This window comes from Synchiropus splendidus, chromosome 1 (assembly GCF_027744825.2).
Source record: "Synchiropus splendidus isolate RoL2022-P1 chromosome 1, RoL_Sspl_1.0, whole genome shotgun sequence".
NCBI classification, from domain to species: domain Eukaryota; kingdom Metazoa; phylum Chordata; class Actinopteri; order Syngnathiformes; family Callionymidae; genus Synchiropus; species Synchiropus splendidus.
The window spans coordinates 30107855-30126408 of NC_071334.1; the positions used below are offsets into that span (position 1 = coordinate 30107855).

Genomic DNA, 18554 nt, shown 5'->3' on the forward strand with positions numbered 1-18554 from the left:
GAAGTGTTTCCAAAGATCTTCTTCCTGCTTCAGGTGCAGTTTCTACAGGTAATATATTGTCATTGTTCGCCAGTAACACCAGAGATTGTTTTCGTTTATTTGTCATTTGAATATGACCTGATTTGCTAAATAAAAGGAAAAAAAGTGGCATTTTCATCCCGACACTGGGACCTGATTGACAAACAAAGCCCAGCATTTAGAAAACCTTAAATCCTATCAGCACACATAATTAGACGATCGATTCCTCCATATTTTATATGTTGCTTTTTTTTTTTTTTTTACGTTTTGAAAGGGACCGCTGCAGTAAAAGTGCTGATCACTTTTGTGTCCGAATGCCAAATGACCAAAAGCATTTCCATGAGCATAAACGCAATGGCTCACATTATCAGTGGCCAAACAAACTATGACATATTTATTTATGTATTATGTATGTATTTTTGTGACTGTGTGCCACTGTTGGTAAAAGAAAGGCTCAAACACAACATACATATGGCATACATCTCAAGCTCATTGTACAGGAATACATTAGTATGGAACTGCAAATACTTGGGCACTGACCACACCCCTCAACATGCATGGTCACTACAATGCATTTTTGCTCTAGGAAATATTCGATAAAACGCTTGATAGTGTGTATAGGATCCCTAAAACATTTCATTTTTAATCTTAAAAGAGGTTGCAATCTGGATACACATCAATACTAACTTGCAGTTTTGTGCTAACAAGGCAGGGCACCTAAGCAAAAATAGTGATAACTGAAATGAAATGAATTTAAAAAAAATATTTGCAGACAAGTACCAGCACTTTCCTGTTTTGCTGTGCATCCACAAATCTCACCAGTTACACCACAGCAACTTGGACTTCAGACGCCCCGATTGGAGAGACGGATTGAAATGGAGGAAAGATCAAATTATTTGTTTTAAAAACCTTCATATACACATGAAGACCTATTTTGAATATCATGGGGCTTTTGCTGTCTGCAGAACATAGGTCCCTAAATTGTCAATGAACTCCTGTCAATATCAGGCTTTAAGATTGCGTATAAGTGCATTTGTAAGGACCTTGACTTTGCATGTGGAAATGGCAGAAAAGCCTCCAGAGTGGGCTCGGAGTAACTGGGTGCGTTTTAAAGGTCACAAAAAAGATCAGCAAATACTAGTCACACTGAAGCCCCTGGTGAGAAACAGAGAGGAAAGGAAAAAGACAAAAGAAAAAAACACAAACATTTGCACAACAGTCCCAAAGTCATTGACATAGATACTTTCTGAACCATGAGTGATTCTCACACTGAATACAAAGCAAAGATTTCCAGAAATCCAACACTATTCTCAGTTCATATGATGGGATATAGCACAACTCTAGGTGTGAAAAGATTAAACAGGAACTAATTACATACGCATCCCTTTTAGTAAAACAAAAATGAATACAACATTGAACCTCACAGAAATGAAGAACAAAGATTTTACAGAGAAGTTCAAGTGAGAAATGTTAGCTTTGATGAAGAGAATGTCACATTGTTTGACTCATTTGTTGGTGTTTAGTGAGGGTTTAGTGGGGTTCATTTAGTCATTTAGAGTTCTAATCCAACCAAACAACACCCCCTTTTTGTACCTTTCACAATTCATATTTACCTAATTTACTTTTTTTATTGTTATGGTCCACAATTTAGTGTGTTTAGCAATTGCATTAGGTACAACTAGGTAATAAAGGTCACAAATGTGATTCATACTGGCCTGCAGCCGACATGAACTAAAAATGGAATGAACAATGATATGATATATGATATGATAATATTTTTAATTGACACATCACCATCTTCCTGCTGGAATTTCAGCTTCTATGTATTCTTCCTAGAACACTAAGTCAGCGATTTTCAAGCGTTGTGTCGTGGTGCACACACTAGCGTGCTGTGAGAGGCAGTCAGGTGTGCCGAGGGAAATGATCCACTGAGGTGCACAGCAAAGAAGCCGGCCAAAGACTGTCTGCACCGCAGAGCTACCAGAGCTAAGACCATCAACTTTGCTTTGTGATTCATTGGCTACAAACTAAAGCAGAACCAAACGCGCTCCAACATGTGAAGAGAGAAAGAACAATTGTATTTATGAAGCAAGCTGAGACAAAGAATGTAAGATTTGCCTCAAAATTCTATATAGGACAATTCTCTGTCCTATATTGTCATAAACTTGCTTGTTAGTCTCAAAAATACATGATGAACCATAATAAAGTGATGAAATCGGAACATTTATTTAAAATGAATAAATAAATCATTGTATATTTTGCTATATGTCCCACCACTTTCTGTCAATGTTTTTAAACAAATACATTTTCTTCAAATCTCATGTCAAAACAGCAGTGTCAGTTGGTAACCATTTTCACAAATTAAATGGGATTTTCTGCAAAACATTCAACTAACAATACCGCGTTGGTTGAGGTACCTTTAGTAGTGTGCCTCTGGATTTTTATAATGAGTGAAGTGTGCCGTGGCTTGAAAAAGGTTGAAAAGCACTGTGAAGGAGTGGCCTGCACATCGTGACCACATCACTAAAATGTGCATTAATATGGTGATAAAATGACTGTTTTTTACTCTCATACTGCACAATGTCATAAAGTACTTATTTAAGTAGTTCGGCATTAAAGAGAATGTTCGTCCTTTTCGTGCTCCCCGGGACTTTAGTCTAAATCTAGGTTAAGTCAATTACGCCGTGAGACCTCTCTTGAAGACCCTGGAGTGCTCATGTGTTCTTATGACAGGGATATTATACTGCACAGCTTTTTATTTCTCCACATCACAGAGGCGTCACGCCATATTTCATGTTTGATATTATAAATAAATGACATTTGCAATGTTATATATTTAAAGGCCCTTCTCCATGGGATGTTGGTCACTACCGAAACTCTGCTGCATTTAAGGTTTAAATTTTTAAGGTTTGCATTCAGGTTCCCCAGTAAGTAAACCTCTGCCAATCTTCTGTAGGAACCATGATAGAATGAACAAAATCAACTTGGCACCACAACAGCAGTCTAAGTAGTCTTTTTCTCTCTGCCTTTCCACAGAGTGACCAAACTTTCAAATGTTTCTGGGATCCAGATGGTAATCCAGGACATCACCAAAGTGCAGTCCTCTATTTTTGTCCTATCATCATCATGTCAAGACTTTGCTTCATCTTGCTGACAGAGAGAAACCTGTCAGTAAAAGCTGGACCTCCTTGGCCAAGCTAATAACATGCTCCACATCCCAGTTATCATTGATCTACTTGCTAGAGAGCTCTTTAATCTGACTGCGTCCGTCCAAAAGTGCATAAGCAGATGGCTAATAAGGTGACTCATTAAAAGGACGCAAAGAACGGAACAATTAATAACAATTACTCTCGGATGAAACATCAGATTACCACGCTGCACAATGGATTTGGATCTTTGCTGCCCCATCTGTCGTAAGCCCGCTCTGCAAATCCAATTATGTGCTTATGTCTAAATATAGTCAAAAATGACGAGAAACTCACATAATATGCGTCAGTAGCGGCGAAGGCAGAGTAAGCGATGTTACTGAGATGATGTGCTTTCTTTTGAGCAGACAACTGACCGGCCAGTGAGGATATGATGGTGCCATGATGGACAGAATTACTGGAACAAGGAAAGGAGGGTGGAATGTGAGCTTAAAAGAAAGGATTAGAAGCAGCGCGGCGGATGTCTGAGCGAACTTAAGAGGAATCTCTTGCGGCGACCGGATGCACTAAGGTAGGCCTTGTCCGATGAGAAATAAATAATATAACCTTATGACTTTGAAGAGACATCTGTCAATGTTTCCTGGCTGATATTTTAACTGTCATTTATATAAAATATTATATAGTAGTATATTGACTAGAAGTTGAACAGAGAAGGCTTCTCTTATGTAATGCAATTGACAAGTGTGCTGTGTGGACAACTCACCTTTTTACCCAAAACCTGATTAGAAGTTGACAATATTGGCAAATGTACACAGATTTTTGAAACCGACGCACCCAATATTTTCTTCATGTTCTCGCTTAGTTGAAGCACATGCGTGGGTTGCTGTTGACAAATGGTTAGGGCATTAAATGAGACCTGAGTCTCCATAAAACACAATAAAAGCAATACAAATAAGAAAATATTTCTCTTACAAAGAACAGTCACTGATATTTTTAACATGCTGATACAATCTCACCGATTGCATCCATTGCAGAAACGCTAATATAAAATGATTTATGAGTCACTCTTTCCTTCGGTATAGTATTTGTGTTATTATTCACCCACATAGATAAAAGTTTAAATTTCAAAATGAAGTGGGTAGAAATATATATTTTAAATTCTCTCGATTATGAATATTTGGTTACACTTTATGATGGCAAACACAGATCCACCATTAATCTGTGTGAATATGTATGATTATTATCTTATTTAGTCCTAATAGTCAATAATCATGGAGTTCATTGAGTGATGTTTTGGTGACCATTCCACCATGAAATATATTCAGGCTTAACAAGATGGTAATAAGTACTTCATCATGATTAACAACATGCTGCAAATGCATCAATGAATAAGTACTTTATTTACGGTGATGTATGTTAGCAATGGTTGGTGACAACGTGATCACGCCCAAAACAGTGTTTATATACAGTGTATATAAACATTATACCAATTTGAAACAGTGAGCCTACTCACTAGGAAAGCTGTTTTCATTTGGGTATATTAGAAGGGTATGGAACTAAGCTCAGCTTTCCTCCAATAATACAGAAAGAAGGAAAAAAATCTATAAGTATGAAATATTAATATGTTTATTTCATAACGCTCAAAGGATTTGGAGGATAGATTGTATGGTTTTCATAAATCGTGTATGCCTCATCCCGTATTTTTGCTAGATTCAGTATCTATTTGGTGTTTTTTCTAATTTTATTTGTTTAAAGCGCATAAATATTGCACCTTTATTTAGCACATTGCGAACGCTCGTGCAGACATTTTATGTGCCCTGTCGCAGTCCTGGGCTGGGTGATCATACTTAGAAGAGACGTTTAAATGATTTTTGTGTTTATTTCTGTTATTTTCATGCCTCAAGCTAACTAATACAATGTTTGCGCTCTCCTTGGTCCTACGGTATGTGGTCTCGAGTGGCTTCATCCAACTGTCTCTCTCCAAGTGTAAATGCTGAAACCAGAATACACACAATATCTGGAAGTCACCGAACAGTCGATTCACTCTTTGCGCTGGTCAAAATGACGCACATCATTTTGTTCACGTAGATGAAGATCTTGGTGGATCTGACACAAACTCAGGTGATGTTGAGAAAAATAGAACTTGGCACCAAACTTAACACGTCAAGTTGATTTACATCAGTCATGACATCAGCATTTTAGTCCTTAAGATGAGTTGAAAATAAAACGAAGCTAAAACTAAACTAAAATATTGAATACTAAATCGATATAAAATGCAACATGGCATCTAGATGTGAAACATATAAACATCCTCGTCATAACACCTGTAAACTTCAAATGAATGAAGTATATGAATTAACAGCTCTCCAAGATTGTTGTCTAATTAGATCTGTCCCCGCTGCACTCTAAGCTAGCCTGTCTGATTCTCTGACCTTTGACCTCTAAATGGTCTCTGTGTCTGACTAAGTAGGATGCTAGATTCTCTCAGTGTCTATATGCAGCCACTAGAGAACGATGTAATGGAGCCACTGGTTTCACTTTTATCGAGTTAATCCACCTGCCGATGAAGACCTTGGTACTTGTGTCTTTCCTAGAAGAATGGGGACATTTGTGACCCTGGCAGAAGTGCTGGAGGCTCGGGGTTTCCCACTGGATGAAGACGAAGTCTGGTGTCTACTGCTCGCCGCGTCTGAGGCCTTACTAGATGTTGCTAAAAAAGGTGACCAATTACTTCCTTTTGACTTCCAAGTGTTGCACAGGAGTACGATACATTTGATAAATACCTTGCACAGGAGGGGCAAGCATGTGCAATGTGCTGAGCCCTGGGTCGGTGCTGCTGTCTGCCAATGGAAGTCTTGCCTTCAAGAGCTGTACCCGTTATGAGGATGTCACTTCCTTCACTGCCCCGGAGGTCCACCAGAGCCTTCCTTCACCGGGCAGGAATTCAGCTGAAAAGGTTGGAAACCAAGCCTTCTTTTGACATACAGGTCCACCATATAGGTGCATTACAAATGAAGCCTTTATTTCTTGAAATATTGATGATTACCTTTAACAGATTATGAAAACTTTCAGTGTCTCAAAAATGTACGTGATCATATGAGATCAATTAAAGAAGATTATCTCAAACAAAGACTAAAGAAATAACTTGCCTAGCCTCCCACATGCATGGAGACTGAAACAACAGTCTAGTCCTGTTACATGCAGTTAAAAACTAACATCAACAATAAAGCCCTGTCATACCTCCAAATGAAACTCGGACAAGACTGACTCTAACAGATGACAACACATCACCCAACTGCATTGGCTCCATATGTCCACTTCAGTTTCCACTTTTGAAAGATTCTATTGGTAACTTTTAAAGCATGACTTGGATTGGTTCCTGAAAAATAGAAAGGCAGAGGTCACATCTATATCTACTTGCGTGCGTGTAAGCATGTGCATCACATGTATGCCTGTGTGTCATTTATTTTCCTTTTCTTTTCTATTCTCATTTTTGTTTATTCCTTTTTTGTTGTTCTATAGCTGCATCATTATATGGTTTACTATAAGGAATCATTTAAGAAACACCCCCACCAATCACACACTGGACCCATAAAGCACAGCAACAATCAAAGCAAAGGAACAATAATAGAACTAAAGGATAAAACCAAATTATTGACTGAGTTTGGCGACTGTCATTTTTGTTTTTCCTGAGATTGAGTTTGACAGTTTGATCGAAAGATAATGTTGAAAATCGTTGATAAGCTGCAGCAAGTTCTGTTCCTCTCTCTTTGCTGACACAAAACTTCATCCCATAAACTATTTGACAGAAATGCAACTGATTTTACGCTAAAGTTCAGAACTTCGCCTAACTGGTTTTAGGGTTTTCAAAGGCAAAATGTCCTGATGGTCAATTTAATAAGACATTTCTCTTGTTGTGGGACCAGATGCTGGTGTATTCCCTTGGGATGACTCTCTATTGGTGTGTTGACTATCAGCTCCCACAAAACCAGGTACCTTGCCTGCCTTCTTTCCTCCAGTATTGTATTTACAATATTCTTCAGAGAGCTCCAAGCTGATTGTCTCTGTATTTCACCAGCCAGTACAACTCAGCCCAGAACTGGAGGGTTTGCTGCTGAGCATGTGCGAGGATATGATCCTTCGACGGACAGACCTGCTGACGGTTCTGGATACCTGTGAGCTTCACCACAAGTCGTCAATGCTGCCCCCTGTCGAGCAGCTGGTCAGGCACTTGGTGGAGGACGTCTACAGAAACTCTGTGAGTGGCCAAGAAGCGGAACTTGATTAAGACTTCCATGTCTTACTGGTGGCTAAGCTGGGAAGCAATGTCTTTACAGGATGATCATGTTGGTATGGGTGAAAACGGATCTCAGCTTACAGACCGCAGTCAGATGGTCAGAGACAGATTACACAGTAAGTAACGAAAAGTCAGATTAAGAGTTTGACCCAGCCACCCAAGTAACACAAATCAATGTGCCTTCCAGGAAGTTCATTTAGTAACTCCACATGGGCGTTGAAGAAGAAGCTGTCCAGAACATTTTCTGGGACATCATACCCAACCGAGCACACTGGGTATGTACAAATAAATGAAAAAGTAAACCAACATGTTGGCACTACAATAATGTGTGAAGCAATGCACTAGAAACATTTGCCTTGAGAAGTCCTGAGAGAATCTGCCTGATTGTCCCATCCTAAAGGATTCCCTCTGGAGGACGTCACAGGGACAGCTACGACAGTTGGCACCAGTTGAACCGCACTTCTTGTAGTCCATATTTAGATGGCTGTCGTCGTAGTACGTCAAGATCCCTGGCACATTTTGAGTCCACAACAAGCTTAAACGAGAAGAAACTTAAGGTGAATTATTTATAGATATTTCTAGATTTATAGAGATGGATTTATACATTATTTATAGACCTTTCATTTGTGTACAGGACACGACTCCCGAGTTCATTAGAATGTTAGACGAGCCACCGAGTGTTCTGGAACTGCCTGGTTCCATTGTGGTGAGTTTGAAATGATGCTGAGATTGCAATAATACTGGGGTCGGCAACTGAATTTTCAAAGGGGCGTCATTATATACTGTCCGACACTATATGACGTTAAAAAAATAGAAAACAGTTCTGTCTTACAGTTTGTGTTTTTTTATGTTGCAGTCAAAAAAGGGCAAAACTGCAGTATCCCAGCGAGAGGTCAGCGTTGTGATGCCAAACAGTCACAATATTTTGGTTAAATGTGAGGTGAAGTCCAGAGGCGGAGACATCTTTGACATGATTGTCGCACACTCCAACCTGATGGAACACTTTTATTTTGGCCTTGCTTACCTCGATGGTAAATGATCTCTAATCATCAAGCAGGATCTGTGTTTTATGTTGATTTCCGTGCCCAGCACACTGATTTTTTCTTCACCTTTGTTTTAGATAATGAGTTTTTCTTCATCGACAACGATACTAAAATTTCCAAATATGCCCCAGATAGTTGGAAAAAAGTGCCTACAACCACCTTCATCCTTTTCTTCAGGGTGAAATTCTTTGTCAATGATATGTCCCTGCTTTTGTAAGTATTCCCATGACTGGTTAAAGTGAACAGAGATACAAGCCTCGTACTTGATTTCCCGTTGTCTGCAGGCACAAACAGACCCGACACCTATATTACCTTCATCTCCGGAAAGACCTCTTGGATGACAGGCTGTCCTGCCACGAAGAGACGGCCCTCTTCCTCGGAGCTCTAGCCCTGCAGACAGAGCGAGGGGACTGCATGCCCGAGGTTGGTTTGCATTGACAAGCAACTGCATATACCAGTATATCTTACACCTAATAGAACTAATAGAAAATATTCTCCCCCCTCAAAATGTCAATTGTGTCATAAGTATAGACCTGTAATATTATTTTTTGAATCATTATTCTCAATAAATCTTCACTGCAATGCTCTTTTCAGCTGTACGGTCGGAATTACTGTCGCCCGGACCATTACGTATCCAAAAGTGTGATGGAGAGACGTGCCTTACCTTACATTCAAGTGGAGCTACAGCGGCTTCACACCAACAATGCACAGATGCTTACAGATGAATCCGAGCTTGAATTTCTCAAGGTACTGAAGAATGACTACTTCAGGCCTTCATGATCCATTGGACTGTCATGACACACATAACCTTTTACGGAGCGTGACATTGACTTCTGTGGCTTTTATGTTTGAACCAGTTTCCTATTTTACGTAAAACGTTTGAATATCAACTGTCTAGGAAGCATGAATGAAACTATAAGCATTACCATTCTTCTTTGTTAAATACAACACATCTGGGGTCACTGCCATGGTGCCCACGTGGGTCTCTGAAAGGTGATTTTGGGTGTAACAGATGGTGCTACATGTCTATTTAACTGGGAGGTTTTAGAGGGACGAGGGACAGAAAAGGCAAGCCACAGAGAGCACCACGAATTGAATGTTGCCCGACAGCATATGACTTCCCGCCCTGTTTGGATGCAGGCTGTCCTGCCTAAAAAGCAACAAAAATATATTGAAGTTATCTGTAGCGGATAATAATCGTGTTATTATGCTTTTGTTTGTTAGTTTGTTTAGTTTGCTTTGTCACTTGTGACACCATTGATAATTACTGTGAAGATTCCATCATGTAGATTTCATTTTGTACAGTAGATTATTTTAGAAATGTGTACAAAAACTGATGGTAGTCCTTCAGTTCATACAGTGCCCTTCAAGTAGCTTGCAGTTGGAAAAAGGTTGTTGGCTGTTGCCAACCTCTATTTCTTTCTGTAAATCTTACTTTCTTAAGTCTGTATACATGTTGACTTAAGTCCCAGACCCAGAATATTCTTCTCAAGATACTTACACACACACACTTCACAGGTTCCTAGGTGTGATCATGTTAGCTTAGCGCATGATATTTGGGCAGTCACAGATGTCTATTGTCTTCTTCATGTTAATCTGTTGTGAGCTTGGCTTTAAATTTGAATGAATGATTTTGTTATTGATCATTGTCATTCAAAAATTAAGCAAGAAACAGTCGATATTTGGGATCCTATTTTAACAGTCAGATTTAACATCAAGTTGCTCAGGGGCACATACAAACATTTGTTATATAGTAGACGACGCTGTGGTTTAGGTCCAGGTGTCCGGACAGCGGAAGAAAATGTAACTGAGGTTTTGAACCACAAATATATGCAATACATCCATTTGCCTATGAGACTTTCAGCTAGTGCTAGTGTGTCTTTAGCTACTTTATCTTGCAATCCATGGCAGTCTGGGATGGCTAGACCCTGCAGTTTTGCCATAAATTTGGTTTTTATAGTCAAGGCCAAGGAGAGGAGCGGTAATTTAGTACCGTTCAGTGTGGCACACTGATGATGTCACTGATGCAACCATAATTCTGGCATAAATGTCACCATCTCACATCAGCGCGGTGCCACAGTTGAGGGATATTAAAGACTTTCACCTACGTGACTTAGGTAAAAAGGATGTGGGTCTTTCCCCCCAAGGTATGCCAGCAGTTGCCTGAATACGGCGTGTTGTTTCATCGAGTGACACGTGAAAAAAAGACCTCAGACGGCGAGATTGTCCTCGGGATTAGTGCCAAAGGAGTTACCGTCTATGAAGTGAAAGACGGCGGTCGATCAACCAGTCAGAGTTTCTTCTGGAGGGAAACTTCAACCATCTCCTCAAATGTAAGCGATATGTGCCATATGCTAGTGATAAACAGATCGAGTTTGGTCTATTGATTTTCCTTTTGTGTTTCTGCAGAAACGTAAATTTATAATCGAGATGCGTGGCAGCAAGAAGAAGTACGTCTTCATTACGGAGAGGTCAAAAATAGCCAAATACTTATGTAACCTGTGTTCATCCCAGCACAAGTTCAACACCGAAATGAACTCCCGTCAACTCACCCACAGCCTAGTCTCAGGTTAGCTGACTTAATGTCTCGTTCAAATATTGCCTGATTAAATCGAGAAATATTTCTGTGCTTTCCAGAGGAGAACATCATGCAGTACTCCCCAGGCTGCCGAGCTCAGAGCAACAGGCTCAAATCTTTCCTGTGCTCCGAGACGCCACAGGATGACAGCGGTCTGACAACGCCTCAGGAGGAGCCGATGACCAAACTGTGTGATGACGTCACAGCCAGGATCGAAGCCCGTATCAAACAGCAGCACCAAAGCCTTAATGAGCAGAGGCATGGGATTACTACTTCTCATTTCTAATTCCCACAATATGGTGTCATATTCAGGCTGTGTATCAAGGCAGTATGAATCTGTAGCTCCCATTTGAAAGTGAAATCAGACTAGAAATTTTGAGTTTTGTCATTGGTTTGATCACATCTCTTACAGTAGATTTGTAAATGTTTTTGCTCTTTCATATCTATTCTTGCAGCACCTGCTCCAGCAGCCTTCGCAGCAGCACAGGGATGCGTTCACCAGCCTGCTCTCAGCGAAGCGGATCTGAAGCCCCATCAGGTTCCCCTGCGGCAAGAGGTATGACATCACCTTTCTATTCTGGCGTGACAAAGCAGAACGGACCGGAAACCACCATTCATGAATCAACAACGCTGTTTCAGATGAGCTTACTAGCTAAAGGTTGTTGTACTGACTGTCCTTATGTCTGGATTTCCATTTTTTTTAAATGTCGCGTATGGATGCTCGTAGATACGCCGACGAAACATGGGAGTTCATCGGAGCGAGAGGTCATATGTGTCTCCCTGAAGAAAGATCCTAAACTTGGCCTAGGTAAGCTTACGAGAGCAGCGGTACCATTCCCCAGTTGGCATCTGTCAAAGTCAAGGCCCGTGGGCCAAATCTGGTCATGGTCATTTGGCTTGTAATAACTGAATAACTTAACAATAATAACTTTGGTAAAAAAAAAACCAAAGTTAAGTTGATGATGATGATGACGACGATTATTATTATTGCTATTTTAAATCACTCATGAAAGAAGAGAAACCAGATATGGAGAAAAAAACAGTGTTGTGTGTTCCAAGTTGAAGACACAAAAGTGCAAACTTTTGCGTCCAGGAGTGAGGAATTTGTCATACGCTATTTGGAACAGAGGCGGGCAAGCAGGTCCTCAAAGGACCGGGTTGGTGCGGGTTTTTGTTCCAACCGATCAAGCGCACACAGCTTAACCTGTAACGTTTCAAATGAAACAAGCAACACAAGACTGACAATCAATTGATGACACTCTGAAGACACCTGCTGGTGAAAAAGTGACCTCTTGATTGGTTGGAACGTGGACCCGCACCCACTGCCGCCCTTTGTGGAACTAGTTGCCCACCCCGTCCTTCCTGTTGAATTAGTTCCTGACTGAAAAATATGTTCCGCCCATAACTTTATTTAAAACTTTGGCCTGTTCTGATTGAGTACAGCACTGTAGCCCCTGTCAAGGGTACAGATATTTACAGCAAAGCAATACCTGTGTGGTCTGCCTTGTTTGTCCAATAAAGTTAATGCAAATCCTGTCTTTCAGGCATTATAATCGTTGGTGAGGATACAGTGGGACGCTATGACTTGGGGATTTTTGTAGCCTCCGTAGTGCCTGGTGGACCAGCAGATAGGGATGGACGCATACGACCAGGTAAAATAAAATTTGACTATTAGATGTGAAATTGTTTCTCTAAAAAATGAACCCATCTATTTAACATGATGTAGTCATCACAAGATGGTACATCAAAGCTCTTACTACAGTCTAGTGGCAACAGCCTTTTGTCTTCTAACAACAGTAACAAGTTGAGACTGTGAGTGGGGGTGTTGATGCTGTGGGGTGTTGGCGTAGGTTACTTACTGCCACAGGAGTTACCGACACTGACTCTGACCTTTGTCTCCAGGTGGTCGTCTGATCTCTTTGAACCACGTCAGCCTGGAGGGTGTCACCTTCAGTGAGGCTGCAGAGGTCATGCAGAACAGCCCTGAGGAGGTCCAGCTCATCGTGTCACAGGCAAAAGGTGCTTCTGGTGTCTGTGTGTGTGCGCTTGTATTGATGTTGTGGTCGTCCCCTCCCAAATCCATCACCAACACTGAACACTTCCTGCTCCAGGTTTTCACAGTCCAAGCAGTGTTTGTTCTCCTGTGCTTCTGACGATGGGCCGTCCTCGAGAAGAAAGCCTTGATGACATTGTTTCAGTCATGGTGACGCCCAAGCCCAGCAATAGACTCCACGTACCTCGCGGTGCCCCCTCTCTCAGTGCACAGGTACAGCCCTAAGGTGGTTTTGTTGACGTATTCCAGGAGATATTTCTGTCTTATTTGTCAAACCACGAAGATCTAGCCAAGTGGCTTTATAACTTGCTATTCCTTGAGAGTTTTTCTGCTCATGCCAGGATGGCTGTTCCTTCCCTTCTTCCCTGAACTGTGAGAGACTGGAGGAGACTGTTCAGCTCAGGAAGATTTCAGGAAGTCTGGGCATCAGCATCACAGTGAGTTGAATGACCTTTCCGTGTGAATAAAGTGACGACTGGATTAAACGCTGAGAATGAAAAGTCAGTGAGAGTAGCGTGTAGGTCACAGAGTTCCAGTCAATCTGATTAACATCTGCAGGCTGACAGGATTAGAGAAAGAAGGGTTGTTCCACTTCCACAGACTATTTACCAGTCGCCTTGAAGTGTGATATTGAACTCAGCTGCCTTTCTAATAAGACTGGAAAATGCAATACGTTCAGAGTCGTATGCCATTCTACAAACATGGCCACACTGCTGGAGAACGTTTCCATTGAAGAGCTGTGGAAGAAAATGCATCTAACTTTTAGTAGAAAGTAGAAACAAATGAGAGTTTGCTAGCCACATTTGAGCCCTTGTCAGTGAAATAAAGTGATGTGTTTTTTTTCTCATAGTTTTTTTTCTCAGAGTATAACATAATTAATTAGCTGGTGCTGACGCATACCATGCAAAAATCCCAAGTTGAGGGGACAAACAAAATGGATTCACTGTTTTCTATCATACTCACTCCCATATATTGGCGCTAGCCGCATGAGAGGTTGGGGTTAGGTAAGCCATATGGTGGCACTTCATTCGGTGTATGTGTGATAACATGCTATTAAAACGTCTGCGTGTATTAGTCATGGTGACTTTCGGTTCTGTCACTAAGGAAGGAGAGTCATGTAAGGGGTCATACATAGCAACTGACATCCAATATTATTGCGTGAAGAGAGCTTCCGTACGTCTCCCCATCCCTCACACTCCCGCACGTGTTGATCCTCGTGTTCTGCAATGTGCCATCCACACCCATATATATATATATATATATATATATATATATATATATATATATATATATATATATATATATATATATATATGAGTATTACTTTACTCATTGCCACTGTTCTCTGGTCTGGCGCCAAGACTAACATGCCCAACAGAGGAATCTACATCAAGAACCTGGTGGCAGGAGGAGCAGCTGAGAGAGACGGACGCATTCATTCAGGTAGGAATCCTGGCTTGGACAGCCTGACCGCTCACATTCTTCAGCATGTCTGACGCAACACTCGCTAGCTGGCAGCAACATCCCTCATCAAACACACTTCAGAAGTCTGTTCCTTAGCTGTGCTGTGGTTTGCTAACAACACAGACATTATATATCACCAGACATTATTTAATTTAACCTGGACAGGAGAAGGAGAAATCGAGACAACAACTGACCAGTTCATTAAATTACACTGTATGGGGTGTTGTATGAGAATATATATATATATATAAGTGCAAAAGATGGACTTTCAAAACCGAGATGAATAAAAAAAGAATAAAAGAATTTAAAAAAGCATTTCCCACAGCAAAGCGTACAGCAGATCAAAACAGTGTTTTTGTTTCATAGCCTTATTTTTAAAACATCACCATGTACCCCTTGTATGTAAATATAAAACAAAACTTTTTCCACTTTTTTAATAAGTAGTCATCTAGTTTAGTAATGATGAGGTAAGGGGTTTTCAAAAAGATGAGCAAAAACCTCAGTCTCTGAATTTATATGATAGAGACACTTTTTCTCAGCTATTCATCTCCTGTTCAGGTGATCGACTCTTGGAGGTAGATGGTGTGAGTTTCCAGGGATTTACGTACGAGCAGGCTGTGGAGTGTCTGAGCAAAACTGACCAGGTGAAGAGCACCGACCCTTCCCACTCATCTTTTCATCGCACTCATGACATTACTTTACATTACTTTTCATCTAGGTGGTGTCTTTGGTGGTGGAGAGAGAACCGATGAGCCTCCCTAGAGTTTCTCTAAGTGCCGAAAATGACTGCGTTGTATCAGCTCACAGTGGCAATCCAGTGACCCGGCAAAGCAGAATCAGCAGCTTCTCATCCGTCTGTACTCTTCCACAGAGCGTCTGTGACTGGCCAAAGGACTACAGCTTTGTGTCCAGCGGTAGGAATCTAGACACCATAGATCTAACCACTTGTGCAGTCATGAGCTCACAAGACTGCTTCTGAGGTGTTCCTTCTCGCCTTGTTGCTAGGTGTGAGCTTTCATATAGTTCCTGCTCTCACGCTGATCTTCCTTGCCGCCTATGACCTCATCTCTTCTTACCACTGCAGCCGACTTTATCCTCTCTGTGTCCATCTATGTGTCGTGTCTCATTGACTCTTTTCAAAAATGGAAATTTTAAACTGAATCTATATCAGAATTTGCATCTGACACAGATGGGATGTCTCATAAAACCTAACCAGAGGTGATAATAGGCCAGTGGAGGATTGTTGCCATGCATATCACAAGGGAAATGGATGAGTCATTTTTTGGAACATGAATTTAACCTCTGGTAGTTAATGAAAATGAATTATTCACTCATTATCTTCTGCTTACTCCCTTCACTAGATCCCAAGCAACCCGGGGCACGGGGAGGAGGGTTATAACCTGGAATCTGGAATGTTCATTCTTGAGCATGATCGCACTTAAAAACACAGTTTAGAGTAGGCATGACTTCATTTTGAATTCTTTCTTCAATATGCTTGAACACTATTTGCTCATTCATTTCGAGTCCACTATCATCTCCCTTTTATTTAACATCATCTCGCATGTCAGTGAGAAGGTGCAGTGCAATATGGCAAGTCTTGAACCTTAGGAAGAAGTGGATACGATAATGCATACCATGTTAAAGTGAATTTGATGTGTGTGTAGGTACGATAATTATTTTTAGCAGATGTCTGCATGGAACAATAGCAAAATTAAAATAACCTCTTCAAATGACTACATGATAATGTGTACTAATTGTCAGCCAATTTTGTAGTGGAAGAAGTCTGTGGATGAATTGCATAATAGCTGCCTCAACAAGTGGGAAATTGATATCATTTTCATTGTATCCAGCCTGATAATTATGTTAGGGTCGACTCTTTTGGCTTTCAAAAGTTCATTGCAAACGCACACTAAATGACATAATTTAACTTAACAGAAATTGAGAGCAGGCTGGTTGACACTCAATACTGTCTTCCTTGAGCTTGTTACGTTTGTGTACTCATTTCGTTCCTCTGAATAAAAATGTGACTTACAGAATACTTCTCTTTTGTCACTACTGTCAGAAAATACCCATGTTGTGACTCTGACGAAGAGTAACAATGGCCTGGGGTTCAGCTTCCTGATGTGTGAACTGGATCCTCCAACTTCTGACTTTGGCAGCCTGATACGGATCAAGGAGCTTTTCCCTGGTGAGCCAGCCATTCTCAGCGGGCGAATTCAGGAGGGCGACGTCCTGTTGGCCATCAATGGTCAGTCTTTGAAGGAGCTGTCGTACCCAGTGAGTCGCTCTAACTTCATTCAGTTCTCTATTTAACATTCTGTGTCTAGTTTCACTTTTTAAGTTTCTGTATCAGAGCGTTTCTGATGATCTGTCCTTCGCTGAAGATATGTTCTATGATAAAGAGACAAAATCGAATGATAAAAATAGCTCACAAGTTCACCTGAAAACTCTTGCAAATCTATGATAAACAAGAAATGACCATGAGGCCACCAATGTCAGGAAGCAGTCTGCAGTCCTGACCCCACCACCAGAACAAAAGTCAGACCAAAGTACATCTTAACAACAGTGTTAACAGTGGTGACGCTAATGTTAAATTATGTAATCTCAATTTAATTTCAAAGTCTCATTTCTGCACACAAACAACGCAGCACATATGAATCATTTCAGTGAAGGTGAAACTTCATTCCATTCGCGCCTAGACTTCCAGTGCAGTAGATCATGTGGCATTAAATACTATGCGCTCAAATGAAATAAATTGAAACACGTGAATCAAAACCTTTCTGCAGAAAGTGCTGAAGTTGTTCAAGACTTCACCAGCCAAGGTGCGACTCACGCTCTGTCGACCGGCGCCAGGTAAGCCACAACCATACGCACTCATGCTACATTACAACAGCACATCACAAAATGATTTCCCTGTTTTTTTGTGTTTGTTGCAGGAATCCTCCCGTCCGTAGAAGAGTTCACAGGGACATGAAAACCCACATTCAGATGCTGATCAATCTGGAGGATTAGATATGTCAGAGCGTTACGCTGAAGCATGTGAGTCATGTACCTGCGAGCCCCGAAGTGTTTGTGACTGCACATTACATTTATTGTCTGTGTTTTCTAATTTTCAGAACGCTCCAACAAAGCTGATCATTAAGGAGAAGAACTGCCTTCACTGAGAAGCAGCAGGGTGAGAAAAGGCGTTTTCTTGTTTGTAACTGTGCAGTTCTTCTTTGAGCCACATAGCGGCAGCATTCTGCCAAAAGTAGCAAAACCTGCCCTGACATCATCGTTTTCTGTTGCAGTGTATGGAGGACCATGAGAAGAAGAAGGAACCAGAATGGATTTCATGCAATATGAAGCAAATATTCAAGGAATATGAGCAATAAGTTTGTTCTTTGTCTCACTAGAAGGCAATGGCTCACCAGCATTTAATTAACATTTGCATTTAGGTCATGTAAGTTAAAATTATCTTGTAAGTGCAGAAAGTCATATCACAATTTTCAAACAATTGAAACCTCGTGCATTTTAAGGCAAGTTGCTGAACTAAATGTAATAATCTGACGTGATTGGTCGGTACCAGAGTGGACCTTACGAGGGCACTGTGGAAATTCATTAGCGTGTCATGCGACAGCAAAGAAGAGGACTCTGACAGTGTATATGACAGTTTGGAGCCTTATCGAGTGCAGTGGATTGTTTTGGCAGGAGTTGTCATTAAACTCTCCACATATAAGAAAAGCTTTGCCTGAGTCACTTTACTGAAGCTTGTTTCACACCATCACACTACCTGTTTTTCAAATATCAGTTGAAGTAAAGAACCCCAGAGATCTTTCTCCTCTGAAACCCTTTGCAGCTTTTGCTGTTTTAATTCATTTATTTTGTTTGTTTGTTTGTTTTAGTATATGCGACCTGTGTTTCAGATCCAGAGAATGTACTTTTCTGAATTCTACATTCCAGTGTAATGTAAGGT

General features: G+C 40.8%; 1 protein-coding gene across 3 annotated transcripts; it reads left to right on the plus strand.

The window, feature by feature from the left end:
* The first annotated feature begins 14 nt into the window (after positions 1-14).
* On the plus strand, positions 15-18308 carry frmpd2 (FERM and PDZ domain containing 2). 3 transcript variants are annotated; one of them, XM_053886099.1, is made up of 31 exons: positions 15-48; positions 3572-3735; positions 5762-5883; positions 5957-6120; positions 7091-7156; positions 7243-7422; positions 7502-7577; positions 7649-7736; positions 7862-8018; positions 8096-8167; positions 8318-8492; positions 8582-8717; positions 8789-8927; positions 9099-9251; positions 10652-10837; positions 10914-11073; positions 11142-11340; positions 11538-11638; positions 11810-11890; positions 12627-12734; positions 12985-13101; positions 13194-13348; positions 13477-13572; positions 14497-14578; positions 15158-15243; positions 15318-15513; positions 16662-16876; positions 17386-17452; positions 17536-17638; positions 17716-17774; positions 17890-18308. In XM_053886099.1, the coding sequence occupies exons 3-29, from the start codon at positions 5763-5765 to the stop codon at positions 17571-17573; spliced, it is 3414 nt and encodes a 1137-aa protein (XP_053742074.1). In that variant the 5' UTR covers positions 15-48; positions 3572-3735; position 5762; the 3' UTR covers positions 17574-17638; positions 17716-17774; positions 17890-18308. The 3 variants fall into 3 exon arrangements, with proteins under 3 accessions (XP_053742074.1, XP_053742159.1, XP_053741990.1); XM_053886184.1 differs by lacking the exon at positions 15-48 and adding an exon at positions 3414-3431; XM_053886015.1 differs by lacking the exon at positions 15-48 and having other exon boundaries at positions 3490-3735; positions 5759-5883.
* Positions 18309-18554: the final 246 nt, after the last annotated feature.

Bases quoted from the DNA above. Each gene is read 5' to 3' on its own strand.
- frmpd2 (XM_053886099.1), top strand. From the start codon at position 5,763: ATGGGGACATTTGTGACCCTGGCAGAAGTGCTGGAGGCTCGGGGTTTC. The intron at 8,019-8,095 runs GTGAATTATTTA...ATTTGTGTACAG, and splicing joins TAAACGAGAAGAAACTTAAG to GACACGACTCCCGAGTTCAT. The intron at 13,349-13,476 runs GTACAGCCCTAA...TGCTCATGCCAG, and splicing joins CCCCCTCTCTCAGTGCACAG to GATGGCTGTTCCTTCCCTTC.